This window comes from Pogoniulus pusillus, chromosome 35 (genome assembly GCF_015220805.1).
Source record: "Pogoniulus pusillus isolate bPogPus1 chromosome 35, bPogPus1.pri, whole genome shotgun sequence".
Lineage (NCBI taxonomy): Eukaryota > Metazoa > Chordata > Aves > Piciformes > Lybiidae > Pogoniulus > Pogoniulus pusillus.
In genome coordinates, this window is record NC_087298.1 from 3,505,403 (window position 1) to 3,519,485 (window position 14,083).

General features: G+C 53.5%; 1 protein-coding gene across 1 annotated transcript; it reads left to right on the top strand.

Annotated features, from left to right (window-relative positions):
• Positions 1-7,360: 7,360 nt before the first annotated feature.
• ATP6V1G1 (ATPase H+ transporting V1 subunit G1) lies at positions 7,361-11,877 on the top strand. The gene is made up of 3 exons (XM_064171205.1): positions 7,361-7,503; positions 9,642-9,742; positions 11,115-11,877. The coding sequence occupies exons 1-3, from the start codon at positions 7,422-7,424 to the stop codon at positions 11,286-11,288; spliced, it is 357 nt and encodes a 118-aa protein (XP_064027275.1). The 5' UTR covers positions 7,361-7,421; the 3' UTR covers positions 11,289-11,877.
• The last annotated feature ends 2,206 nt before the right edge of the window (positions 11,878-14,083 follow it).

Sequence of the window (14,083 nt, forward strand, 5' to 3'; positions counted from 1 at the left end):
ATGGAAACCCCATCCCTGGAGACATTCAAGGTCAGTCTGATGGAGCCTGAGTAACCTGATCTAGTTGGGGATGTCCCTGCTGACTGCAGAGAGGTTGAATTGGATGACCTTTAAAGGTCCCTTCCCACCCAAACCCAGACAGCAACCCTGTGCTGGGCTGCAGCCGGAGCAGTGTGGGCAGCAGGGCAAGTGAGGGGATTCTGTCCCTTGGCTCTGCTCTCCCAGACCCCATCTGGAGTCCTGTGTGCAGTTCTGGAGCCCCCAACACAAGAAGGACATGGAACTGTTGGAGCAAGTACAGAGGAGGCCACCAAGATGCTCAGAGGGTGGCAGCAGCTCTGCTATGAGGACAGGCTATGAGAGTTGGGGCTGTGCAGCCTGGAGAAGAGAAGGCTTGGAGGAGACCTTGGAGTGGCCTTCCAGGATCTAAAGGGGGCTACAGGAGGGCTGGGGAGGGACTACTGACAAGGTCTGGTAATGACAGGATGAGGAGGAATGGGTTTAAACTGGCAGATGGGAGATTCAAACTAGATGTTAGGAAAGGGTTCTTTAGAGTGAGGGTGGTGAGACACTGGCACAGGTTGGCCAGGGAGGTTGTGGCTGCTCCCTCCCTGGAGGTGTTCAAGGCCAGGTTGCATGAGGCATTGAGCAACCTGTTCTAGTGGGAGGTGTCCCTGCCTATGGCAGGGGGTTGGAACCGGCTGAGCTTTGGGGTCCCTTCCAACTTAAACCATTCTATGACTCTGGAATTCCATACCATGGTGCTTAAGCAGGTGTGTTGCTTGAATTTACCACCAAATATGCTGCTTCAGCATTTCTTCTCCTTTCCACTTGCAGGTGCTCACCTATCAGCAGGGCTGATAGATGGGAGCCCAGCAGAAGGGGCTGCAGCGTGGCTTGGTGCTCTGAAGATGCAGCCACGAGAGCACCCTGCTTGATGGGTGCAGCTTGGGGAACCCCTAGCTACCTGGCAAACCACTGCAGCACACCTAGCAGCATCCCAAAGCAGCATTTGACCCAAAGATAATAAGAACTGCCAGCAGAACTACAGCTTCTTGAGCTGCCTTTAAAATAAAGATCAATTCTTACCATATAAATCCTTCTGCTGTAATTCCATCACTGCCATCAGGTTACTCCAGGTTTTCAGTTGCCCTCAATCATAAAAGAGCTCCAAAGGAGAAGTGAAAGATTCTTTTTTGTTTGTTTTAGTTTGGGATATTTGGGCCAGAGTCTGGATGCAGGTCAGGTCCAGCCTGGTAGCACTGAGCCACAGCTCAGGTGAAGGCTTTGAGTTTTCTGTGTGACTGTTAACTGCAGTGTCAAGCTTAGATTCCTGACTCTCACTTGACAAATGTAAAGCATCCCTCCAAACTATGAATTGTAATGAATTAGTATTCATTGGCAGTCTTTTAATGATTGACTAATGATCATTTATCAACCCCCAACAGCTGCATCATCTCAATGCCTCCAAGTGATTTGTGTTAATGAATGAAACCTCAGAAGAGAGAAATCAGTTCAGCTCCCAGGAGTTCAACACAAAACCTTGCTGAAGGAGCAGACAATTGTGCAGCCCAACAGTTTAAGTTAGGGAATGGAGAATAATGATGTATCCAATTGGAAGTGTAAAGGAGATCTTGGGGGGTGGGGTGGAATTTCATTACCTGCTCTGGAAAGAAGGCAGAGACCATGTTTTAAATCTTATTCTTAGGAAATGTATTGGAATCCTTAATGACTACAGGATGAGAAGGCATGGCAAGTGTCTTCTGTGCTTGGCAACTGAAAGGAGGCAAGGACCAAGGGAATTTGGATGGTTCTGTTCTTCCTAATTCTAAAATGCCTTCTGATAGTTGAAGGCTGGAAGCCCTCTGCTGTGAAGGCAGCTGAGAGAGTTGGGGTTGTTCAGCATGGAGAAGAGAAGGCTCCAGGGAGAGAGCTTCTGGTGGCCTTTCAGTTCTTAGAGGGTTTAAGAATAAAGCTGGGGACAGACTTTTTTAGCAGTGCCTGCTGTAACAGGACAAAGGGTGATGGTTTGAATCGAAAAGAGGGAGATTTAGACTGAAGAGAAGGAAGAAATGTTTGAGACTGAGGGTGGTGAGATCCTGGACCAGGTAGGTACCCCATCCTTGGAACCATTCCAGGTGAGGTTGTCTGGGGCCCTGAGCAGCCTGATCATATAATAGATTCATAGAATCAGCCAGGTTGGAAGAGAGCTCCAAGCTCAGCCAGCACAACCTAGCACCCAGCCCTGCCCAACCAACCAGACCATGGCACTAAGTGCCCCAGCCAGGATTGGCTTCAACACCTCCAGCCACAGCCACTCCACCACCTCCCTGGGCAGCCCATTCCAATGCCAATCACTCTCTCTGACAACAACTTCCTAACAACAGCCAGCCTAGACCTGCCCTGGCACAGATTTGAGGCTGTGTCCCCTTGTTCTGTTGCTGGGTGCCTGGCAGCAGAGCCCAACCCCACCTGGCTACAGCCTCCCTGCAGGCAGCTGCAGACAGCAATGAGCTCTGCCCTGAGCCTCCTCTGCTGCAGGCCAAACACCCCCAGCTCCCTCAGCCTCTCCTCACAGGGCTCTGCTCCAGGCCCCTCCCCAGCCTTGCTGCCCTTCTCTCAACACCTTCCAGCACCTCAACAGCTCTCTGCAATGGAGGAGCCCACAGCACTCCAGGGGTGTGCTGAGCACAGGGGCAGAAGAACCTCCCTTGTCCTGCTGGCCACACTACTCCTGAGCCAGCCCAGGATGCCACTGGCTTCATTCCTTAACTTCCAGCTCAGCTGAGTCTAGTCTGGGTGATTTCCTAAGAGTGCTGGGGCAGGGAACTCCCAAACCATCACAGCAATCCACTTTTGCTAGAATTCAAGCTGTACAAGCAGCTTTCTTACTCACCCAGATGCAGGTTTGAGAACTGGAAGCACTTTTTTTTGGTAAGGAATAAGTAGAAGTGAACAACAAAGTTGCTCCAACAGCTTTGACTCGTCTGCTTCATGTGACACTCACCAGGAGCCTTCAGGTAGCCTCTGAGCAGTCTTTAAAAGCAACACAAGCAAAAGGTTGTTTTAAATGCAAGCTGTGATGGCTTCACCTGTTAACCATCAAAATGAAAAACTCATCAGATGGCTTTGGCCAATCTGAAGCTGTACTTTGAGAGGGGATTACTGTGTGAAGACTTTGGGCAATCGTAGCAAGGATGTTTCTGGTGGCAGGAAAGGGCACTGTGATCATCATTATCTTACAGACAGAAGCAGCAGCTCTGAAAAATCACAGCCACCAGGGAGGAAAACAACCTCCTGGTGACTGCTGTGACTTCAGGGCAGAGCCAGACCTGTTTCAGCTCCTTTGCTGCAAACCTGGCTGGATGTGTGATGCTGCCTTCAGAGCAACCTGCTGTGGGGGCAATCTAGGGGTTCAGCTCAAGGGCTTTAATGAGCATCAGATGGACATCCCTGAAAAAACTGGCAGCAGCTAATGAGGCTGGTGAGTTTCTAGATGGGAGCAGAGCAGAGGAGGCATCACCTAAGGACTGCAGGAGTCGGTGGGAGAGTTTAATTAATGTGGTGGCTTTTGCAGAGGTGTGAGGTAAAAGGAGGGCAAGTGGCTCCTCGGATTCAAAGCCAGATGAAACAACTTCAAGTTTTGGGCCAGTTGTCTTGTCAAACAGCTTGGATATAGCCCAGCTGAACCCCATCACCTCTTGAATTGCCCCCGAACTTTCTGCCTTTTCCACTTTTGAATTGCCTCCATGCCTTCTGCCCTTTCCTCTCTGTGCTCACCAGGACAGTGCTAATCTGCATTCCCTTGGCCAAACCTGCCCCAGCTGTGACTCAAGATCAGATGATTTGGATTTCCTCCTGCCAGCACAGCTCTGTGTCCCATGGGAGCAGCCAGTATTATGTCCCATCACTTCATGAAGGATATTGAGGTGTTGGAGCAGGTCTAGAGGAGCAGGATGAAGCTGGTGAGGGGGCTGGAAGGAAAGTCATATGAGGAGAGGCTGAGGGAGTTTGGGTTCATCAGCCTGGAGAACAGGAGACTTAGAAGGGACCTTGTCACTCTCTAAAAGGTAGTTGTCACTCTACCTAAAAGGTAGATGTAGTCAGGTGGGGGTCAGGCTCTGCTCCCAGGCAACTTGTGACAGGACAAGAGGGCATAGGGAGGTTTAAGTTGGATAATTCCTCAGGGAAAGGTGATTAGGCACTGGAATGGGCTGCCCAGGGAGGTGGTGGAGTCACCATCCTTGGAGGTCTTGAAGAAAAGCCTGGCTGTGGCACTTGGTGGCATGGCTTATATATTGTGGTGTTATGTTCCAGGCTGTTAGGTTATAGGTCAGAGGTCTTCTCCAGCCACACTGATTCTGTCCCTCTGCCCCCAGCCCCTGCTCCCTGCACGTGAAGTGCTGGCTCCCAGGCTTGCAGATTTATGACTGCAGCTCTCCACTTCATCTTCCCTCTTTATCTTTCTTTCACTGAAGCAAATATAACACTCCACAGACAGGCCTGCTAAGCCCATTTAGTTAATGGCTGGGCCCAGATGAAGGTCACCCTGCCAAACACTCACAGTTCCTCTCCAGCACTATAAATATGCATTTGATTCATCGTGGGGGACAGCAAAGGCGTACCCACAGCCCCTCGTTCCTCCCTGCAGTGATGTGACTCACTGACAGGGCTCTGATGCTTCCTCAGAGCAATATTATTTGGCAATAATGGTAATTTATTCTCTTAAAGTGTCAGGGGAATTGTGTCCAGGACTTTCAATCCTTCCCAGGATGTGCTGGCTGAGGCTTGGGCTGGAGCGAGGTTGCAGCGAAGTAGGGTTTGGGGGTGAAGTAGATGTGATTGCTTAGAGGGGTCTGAGTCCTCTGGGAGCCCCTAGAAAATCATAGAGGGGTTTGGGTTGGAGGCTCACCTAATCCAGCTGCTCTACAATAATCTGCAACATCTAATCCAGCTGCTCTACAATAACCTGCAACTACAGCAGGCTGCTGAAAGACCCAAATGACCCAATCTGGAATGGTTCCAGGGATGGGGCAGCTGTCCCACAATCACAGAATCAGTCAGGGCTGGAAGGGACCACAAGGAGCAGCCAGTTCCAACCCCCCTGCCATGCCCAGGGACACCCTACCCTAGAGCAGGCTGCACACAGCCTCAGCCAGCCTGGCCTCAAACACCTCCAGCCATGGGGCCTCAACCCCCTCCCTGGGCAACCCATTCCAGCCTCTCACCACTCTCCTGCTCAACAACTTCCTCCTCCCCTCCAGCCTCACTCTCCCCACCTCCAGCTTTGCTCCATTCCCCCCACTCCTGACACTCCCTCACACCCTCAAAAGTCCCTCCCCAGCTCTTTTGTAGCCCCCTTCAGATCCTGGCAGGCCACAAGAAGGTGACCTGGGAGCCTCCTCTGCTCCAGCCTGCACAGCCCCAACTCTTTCAGTCTGTGCTCACAGCAGAGCTGCTGCAGCCTCTCAGCATCCTCCTGGCCCTGCTCTGGACACTCTTCAGCATCTCCACAGCCCTCTTGTCCCAGGGGCTCCAGAGCTGGATGCAGGACTCCAGGTAGGGTCTCAGCAGAGCAGAGCAGAGGGGCAGAATCCCCTCCCTGGCCCTGCTGGCCACACTTCTGCTGCTGCAGCCCAGGCTCTGCTTGGCTCTCTGGGCTGCAAGTGCACACTGGTGGCTCCTGCTGAGCTTCTCCTCCAGCAGCACCCCCAGGTCCCTCTCCTCAGGGCTGCTCTCTAGCCACTCCCTGCCCAGCCTGGATTTGTGCTGGAGATTACTTCTGTTGGCAGCCTGGGTCTTACCATTCTCAGCATCAAAATTTTCCTCCGGAGAGGAGAGGAGAGGAGAGGAGAGGAGAGGAGAGGAGAGGAGAGGAGAGGAGAGGAGAGGAGAGGAGAGGAGAGGGCCAGTATCCTCTCCTTGCTGTCCACACTGCTGGGGATCAGCCCAGGACACAGCTGGGACTGAACTGGGATTGCACATCGCTGACTTCTTGCTATCAGCCCAAGTCCCCCTCCATGTGAATCTACGTCCCACCTGCATGTGTTTCACCTCTGAGCCTGTTGTGACTTGGGGAGGGTTGCTAATAAATCAGAAGAGGGAGATTTAGATGAGGTAGAAGGTTGAAATCTTTTACACCGAGGGCGCGGAGGCTCTGGCCCAGGCTGCCCAGAGCAGTGGTAGCTGCCTTGTCCCTGCGACCATAGAATCATAGAACCATAGAATCAAGCAGGTTGGAAGAGAGCTCCAAGCTCAGCCAGCCCAACCTAGCACCCAGCCCTGGCCAACCAACCAGACCATGGCACTAAGTGCCTCAGCCAGGATTGGCTTCAACACCTCCAGCCACACAGACTCCACCACCTCCCTGGGCAGCCCATTCCAATGCCAATCACTCTCTCTGACAACAACTTCCTCCTAACATCCAGCCTAGACCTGCCCTGGCACAGCTTGAGGCTGTGTCCCCTTGTTCTGTTGCTGGCTGCCTGGCAGCAGAGCCCAACCCCACCTGGCTACAGCCTCCCTGCAGGCAGCTGCAGGCAGCAATGAGCTCTGCCCTGAGCCTCCTCTGCTGCAGGCTGCACCCCCCCAGCTCCCTCAGCCTCTCCTCACAGGGCTCTGCTCCAGGCCCCTCCCCAGCCTTGCTGCCCTTCTCCAAACACCTTCCAGCACCTCAACATCTCTCTGCAATTCAGGAGCCCAGAACTGGACACAGCACTCCAGGTGTGGCCTGAGCAGTGCTGAGCACAGGGGCAGAAGAACCTCCCTTGTCCTGCTGCCCACACTGCTCCTGAGCCAGCCCAGGATGCCATTGGCTCTGCTGCCCACCTGGGCACTGCTGCCTCAGCTTCAGCTCCTCTCTGCCAGCACCCCCAGGCCCCTGTCTGCCTGCCTGCTCTCAGCCACTCTGGCCCCAGCCTGTAGTGCTGCTTGGGGTTGTTGTGGCCAAAGTGCAGAACCCTGCCCTTGGCCTTGTTCAGTCTCATCCCCTTGGCCTCTGCCCACCCATGCAGCCTGGCCAGGTCCCTCTGCAGGGCTCTGCTCCCCTCCATCAGCTCCACAGCTGCTCCCAGCTTGGTGTCACCTGCAAACTCCCTGCTGCTGGACTCAATCCCCTGGCCCAGACCATCACTAAAGCTATCACCGCAAGCGAGGTCGTTCGGGGGGGGGCTCTGAGCAACCTGCTCTAGCCGCAGACGTCCCTGCGGACCGCGGAGGGCTTGGGCTCGCTGTAGGCTAAAGCTCCTTTCCAACCCAAACCCCTTCACACCACCACAAGCCAAGCTAAAACCTTCCCCCCTTCGCTCCACCGCCGGAGCCTTGAAGGGCTACGGAGGCGGCGCCGCCGAGGCGGAGCCTTGCCCTGACGCAGCGACGCTACCGGCGCTGAGGGGAAGGCACCGCACCGGGAAGGCTCCGCCATGGCGAGCCAGTCGCAAGGCATCCAGCAGCTGCTGCAGGCCGAGAAACGGGCGGCAGAGAAGGTGGCAGAGGCTCGGAAACGTGAGTATGGGGCGGCCGCGGCGGGCGAGGTCCTGCCGGGCACCCCCCGACGACCATAGGTCGTCGGGGGGTGCCCGGCAGGGCCTCGCCCGCCGCGGCCGCCTCAGGGGGTAAACGATTCGGTGACAGCAAGGCCGCTGGGGATGGGCAACCGATGGCGACTGGAGGGGCTCGAACAGCGTTTGGAGGAGGGTAGCGAGGGCTGAAGCGCAGCGATTGTGCCCTGGGTGTAGAACACAGGCAAAGCCTTGGCCTTCACGGCAGCTGCGGCTTCAGGAGTTGGGGGGGTGTGTGGGGGGGGTGTGGGATTCTGCTTCTTGCTTTGTTTTCTCCCCCATCCAAACGGTGTTTTCCCGTCGATGGTGTTTGCCCGCGGCTTGGATGGCAACACTCTGTGCTGGGTTAGGAACTGGCTGGAGGGCTGAGCCCAGAGAGTGGTGGTGAATGGTGCCACATCCAGCTGGCAGCTGTCACTAGTGGTGTCCCTCAGGGATCTGTGCTGGGCCCCATCCTCTTTAACAGCTTCATAGATGATGTGGATGAGGGCATGGAGTCAGTCATCAGCAAGTGTGCAGATGACACCAAGCTGGGGGCAGATGTGGCTGGGTTGGAGGGCAGAAGGGCTCTGCAGCAGGACCTTGACTGCCTGGACAGATGGGCAGAGTCCAAGGGGATGGTGTTCAATAGCTCCAAGTGCAGGGTGCTGCACTTTGGCCACAGCAACCCCATGCAGAGATACAGGCTGGGGTCGGAGTGGCTGAGAGCAGCCAAACAGAGAGGGATCTGGGAGTGCTGACTGATACCTGCCTGAACATGAGCCAGCAGTGTGCCCAGGTGGCCAAGAGAGCCAGTGGCATCCTGGCCTGCATCAGGAATGGTGTGGTCAGCAGGAGCAGGGAGGTCATTCTGCCCCTGGACTCTGCACTGGTTAGACCACACCTTGAGTGCTGTGTTCAGTTCTGGGCCCCCCAGTTTAGGAGGGACATTGAGATGCTTGAGCATATCCAGAGAAGGGCGACGAGGCTGGGGAGAGGCCTTGAGCACAGCCCTACGAGGAGAGGCTGAGGGAGCTGGGATTGGTTAGCCTGGAGAAGAGGAGGCTCAGGGCAGACCTCATTGCTGTCTACAGCTACCTGAGGGGAGGTTGTGGCCAGGAGGAGGTTGCTCTCTTCTCTCAGGTGGCCAGCACCAGAACAAGAGGACACAGCCTCAAGCTGTGCCAGGGGAAACTTAGGCTGGAGGTGAGGAGAAAGTTCTTCACTGAGAGAGTCATTGGACACTGGAATGGGCTGCCCGGGGAGGTGGTGGAGTCGCCGTCCCTGGGGCAGTTCAAGGCAGGACTGGACGTGGCACTTGGTGCCATGGTCTGGCCTTGAGCTCTGTGGTAAAGGGTTGGACTTGATGATCTGTGAGGTCTCTTCCAACCCTGATAATACTGGGATACTGTGGTTTTATTGAGTGGGTCTGAGTGAGCAGAGAGAGGAGGAATTTGGGGCGGCAGAGATCTGCAGCGTTGCAAATCGCTTCTCTTTCAAGCGTGTCTTGATTGGGGTTTGGTTCTTTGCAGTGAAGCTGCTCTGCCTCGCAGTTTTGTGCCTTGGCTGTGAGGAGAATGAGACAACTGCAGCTGTGATGAAGAGAAAGTCCAAGAGAGGAAGTCAGGGCAGTTTTAATATGGGTTGCACAAGAGGCCGGAGGCTAAACTCACATTTAGAGAGTTCTTTATGCTGTCCTCTTTGGGATCACTCAAGGATGCTGCATAATGATATCATATGAGCAAGGCCAGACCCATGGGGGTTGCCTAATGCACCAGCTGGCCTAGAGAACCATTATTGAGGTTGGACCAGACCTCTAAGTCCAAGTCCAACCATCAGCCCAACAATAAACCATGTCCTGAAGTGCCACCTGTGAACAGGCATTGGTCTCTCACTGCATGGTGATGGTTTGGTGGCCCACAGGGCAACCTCATGCTCCTTGGGGCTGGCCAACACCACAGAGCTGGAGGAGTTGTGAGGGCCCTGCTGCGGTCTCCCCTGGGAGGTGCAAACACTGCAGTGGTTGCAGTGCACTGGAGAGGCTGGGGGGAGCATGCTCTGGTGCTTTCTCTTTGTTTACTTGGTGATGTCCTGTGGATGCAGGGAAGAATCGGAGGCTGAAGCAGGCCAAAGAAGAGGCCCAGGCAGAGATCGAGCAGTACCGCCTGCAGAGGGAGAAGGAGTTCAAAGCCAAGGAGGCAGCGGTTGGTTTTCTAGAGCTTTCTGTCACCTACCCCTCAGCCTTGTAGGGGTTACTTGCCCTGAGACCGTGTTGCTGGAGCAGGACTTCCCTAACTGCCATCCTCTGATGCACAGCCACGTGTCGTGGAAAAACCAGTGGCAGTGAATCAGAGTGTGCTGTATTGCATCTCCAGGGCCAGGACTATCGACTGGCAGGGAGTGAGCTCAATGAGCTCATGTACTGGCTGGTGGCCTGATGGGTGGCAGCCTCCCAGAACCTGCTGTGAGTGGCAGCATCACAAAAAGACCAAACTCGTTTCTCCTGGGACAAGCTGGTTTCTACAGTGTGAATGTGGTAGAGACCACTTGCCTTCTGGATGCTGATCTCTTGCTGAAGTAGTTTTAGGGCATGTGCTCCACTCAGCACTTCTGCCTGAGGGGTTTGTTCTCCCTTCCTCCTGAAAGAGAGGTGTTCTCAGATGGCAGGGAGCTGAGATTGTGTCTGCTGCTTGTATGTCCCTGTTAGTTCTGAACTCTTCAGTAAACAACCTGGCAGCCTTCCCCTCTGCTTATCTTCTGGTTAGCACAACACAACCTCTTATATTCTCCTGTGTAATAGCCTCCATGACAATGGGTCATGATTAATTTGTAGACCAGAAACCAGCTGTGTCTAATGCTGATCCCAGCAGCAGGGGCAGGGAGGGCATTCTGCCCCTCTGCTCTGCTGAGATACCACCTGCAGTGCTGGGCCAGCTCTGGAGTCCTCAGCACAGCACAAACTTGTTGGAACAGGGTCAGAGGAGGCCAGAGCAATGGTGGCAGGGCTGGAAGGGTTCTGCTGTGAGAGCAGGCTGAGAGACTTGAGGTTGTTCAGCCTGGAGAAGAGAAGGCTCAGGGAGAACCTTCTGGTGGCCTTCTAGTATTTGAAGTGGGCTACAGGAGAGCCAGAAAGGGACTTTTTACAATGGCTTGGAGTGACAAGATGAGGGGTAGTGGCTGCAAACTGGAAGAAGCTGGATTTAGAGTAAACATTAGGAAGGAATTGTTCCCCATGAGGGTGGTGAGGCACTGGAACAGGTTGCTTAGAGAAGCTGTGGAGGCTGCAAGCCTGCTGCAAGTTTTCAAAGCCAGATTGGATGAAGCTTTGAGCAGCTTGGCCTAGTAGGAGGTGTCCCTGTCCTTGGTGGAGGGCTTGGAACTAGATGACCTCTAAGGTCCCTTCCAACCCAAACCATTCTGTGAATCCAACAGTATTTTGGGCTTTTTAAGTGCACTTCCCTCAGCCCAGAGGAGTGGTTGGGGTCTGTTGCAAGGCAGTCCAGAGGAACAGAACACAGAGCCACCTTTGTCCAACCACCTCTCACCTGAGCTTTCTCCTTCCTTTGCTGTCTGTAGGCGCTTGGATCTCATGGCAGCTGCACCACTGAAGTTGAGAAAGAAACTCAGGAGAAGATGAGTGTGATCCAGCAGAGCTTCCAGAAGAACCGTGAGGTGGTCCTCTCCCAGCTGCTGTCACTGGTGTGTGACATCAAACCTGAAATCCATGTGAATTACCGCATCAACGGGTAGTCAGAGGAGAGGGAATGAGCACACTGGAAATGCTTGGCAGTACCACCTGAGCTTTAGGTGGAATGTACAGCTCTCAGCCATACCTTCACTGTTCCCCTTGTACATGTGTTCAGTTATTTCAGTGAGTTGTAGGTCATCAGTGTCTCGTTGGAGGTCTGCCAGTTCCTCTCTTGCCATGGATTCAGAGCTTATCAATGGCCATGTCTCACATCTGTGCTCAGTTATTAAGTGTATGTGCACGTGGGCACATTACTGCTCTCATTTCCTCTGGGTGGTGGTCAGGGAAAGGCTTTCCTCTGCAAAGGAGAAAAGGGAGAGGGTTGCTGGCCAGGTTTAAAGGGCCAGCCTGTGTCAGTAATAGGCCTGTGTAGCTGTGGTTTTGACCAAAATGCATTTTTCAGTGTGTTGTTAACCTTTGGACAGGGATTAAACCTTATCAGAAGAATTCTCTGGCTGTACAGTGCTGGCTGATGATTTCCAGGTGCTTCAAAGTTCCTCTGTATTGAATATTCTCTGTATATTCTGCTGTTAGCTTGAGTTACAATTCTGGCACTATGACACTTGAAAGTAAAATCCTTCTTCAACTCCAGTCTCTGGTCAGCCTTGTTCATAGAATCAGAATGGTTTGAGTTGGAAAAGACTTTGAAGATCATCCAGCTCCAGCTCCAACTCCCCTGCCATGGGCAGGGACACCCTGCAATAGCTCAGGTTGCTCAAGGCCTCACCCAGCCTGGCCTTGAACACCTCCAGGGAGGGGCATCCACAGACTCCCTGGACAACCTGTGCCAGTGTCTCACCACCCTCACTCTAAACAGTTTCATCCTAATCCCCAATCTTAATCTCCCCTGTTTCAGCTCAAAGCCATTATCCCTCATCCTGTTGCTGCAGGCCCTTGTCAAAAGTCCCTCTCCAGCTTTCTTGTAGCCCCCTTCAGTTACTGGAAGGCTGCTCTGAGGTCTTCTTGGAGGCTTCTCTTCTGCAGGCTGTCCCTATACGGGAGATGCTTCAGCTTTGTGAGGATCTTTGTGGCCTCTTCTGGACCTGCTCCAAGAGTTTGATGCCCCTTTTGTGTTGGGGGCACCAGAACTGATTGCAGTAGTGCAGGTGGGGTTTCATGAGAGCAGACTAGAGGGACACAATCACCTCTCATGCAGGTCACACTCCTTGTTCCTGCTGACTTGTTCTGAGAGCCTTGGCAGGTCTCATTGTGTTGCTTGGGAGTCTGCCCTCTGAAGAGAAAGTCTCAAGTATTGATAAAAGAAAGAGTAGGAGATGCAGCAAATGTCTGAAGGTCGCAGCAGGTAAGTTAAAAAACCATTACCCAGCTCCTCCTCTTGGCTCCAGTCTGGTGCTTTACCTGCCAGATCATTTCAAAGCCCTTCAGAACAAATGTTCCTCTGACCATTAGGGGAAGCAGAACGCTGCCAGTTCACTAGAATAGTTTGATAGCCAAGTGCTGTGCAGTAATTACCCTTTGGTCAAGTACTGGGCACTGCTTGTTTGGACCAAGGTCATGCTGTATCCTGCAGCATCCTGCTGGCCCCAAAAGTGAGAGACAAGGGCATTGGAGCTGTCTGGGCATTGCTTTCCTCTCTCTTCAAAGTATCCAGGATTGTATCAAGAAGTTTCATGTTTCAGTGTTTTCTTTTTCCTCCTCTCACCAGCAGAGTATTAAGTTGTAAATTCCTCTAGGATGGAAATGACCTTTAAGAACATCAGGTCCAACTCTTAACCCAGCACTGCGAGGTCACCACTAAACTCTGTCCTTCAGCACCACATCTACATGGCTTTGGAATCTCTCCAGGGATGGGAACTCCACTGCTGTCCTGGGCAGCCTGGGCCAAGGCTTGGCAACACTATGAGGGAAGAAATTGTTCCTCGTGTCCAAACTAAACCTCACTTGGCACACCTGGAGAGTGCTTCCTCTTGTCCTATCACTTGTGCCTTGGGAGAAGAGACCAATCCCCACCTGGCTCCAGCCTCCTTTAAGGGAGCGGTAGAGAGCAATGAGGTCTCTTCTCAGCCTCCTCCAGGCTGAACACCTCCAGTTCCCTCAGCTGCTCCTCATCAGCCCTGTTCTCCAGACCCTTCACCAGCTTTGTTGCCCTTCTCTGGACATGCTTCAGCACCTCAATGTCCTTCTCAGAGTGAAGAGCCCAAAATTGACCCAAATACTCAAGGTGTGTGTCTCCCAAATACAGGGAGACCATCCCTGTCCTGGTCCTGCTGGCCACACTATTCCTGATGCAGGCCAGGATGCTGGTGGTCTTCCTGCCCACTCAGGCACAAGCTGACTCATCCTCATCTGGCTGCCAACCAGCACCTCCAGATCCTTTCTCTAACGGGCAGTTTCCAGCCACTCTGCCCCAGGCCTGAAGCGTTCATGAGGCTGTTGAAGTCATGTGCAGGCCTTAGCACTTAGCCTTGTGGAATCACAGAATTGTCAGGGCTGGAAGGGACCTCAAGGATCATGTAGTTCCAATCCCCTGCCATGGGCAGGGACACCTCACCCTAGATCAGTTTGATCAGAGCCACATCCAGCCAGGCATTAAAGACCTCCAGGGTTGTTGAGCTTCAGCCAGCTGGCCTTGGCTGATGTACCTGATTAAACCTGAGCGTGGAGATCTGTTCAGGATTCACATGAGATATCTTAGGGACAGGGATCTGCTGGGCACACTTAGTGGTGCTGTTCCTCAGAACATCCCTCATTTCCACGGGCCCTCAGCCTGGCATGAAAAGCCTCTCAGAACTCGAGTGTGGTTGGGAGGGAGGAAAGCAGGATGGATGAAAGCCTT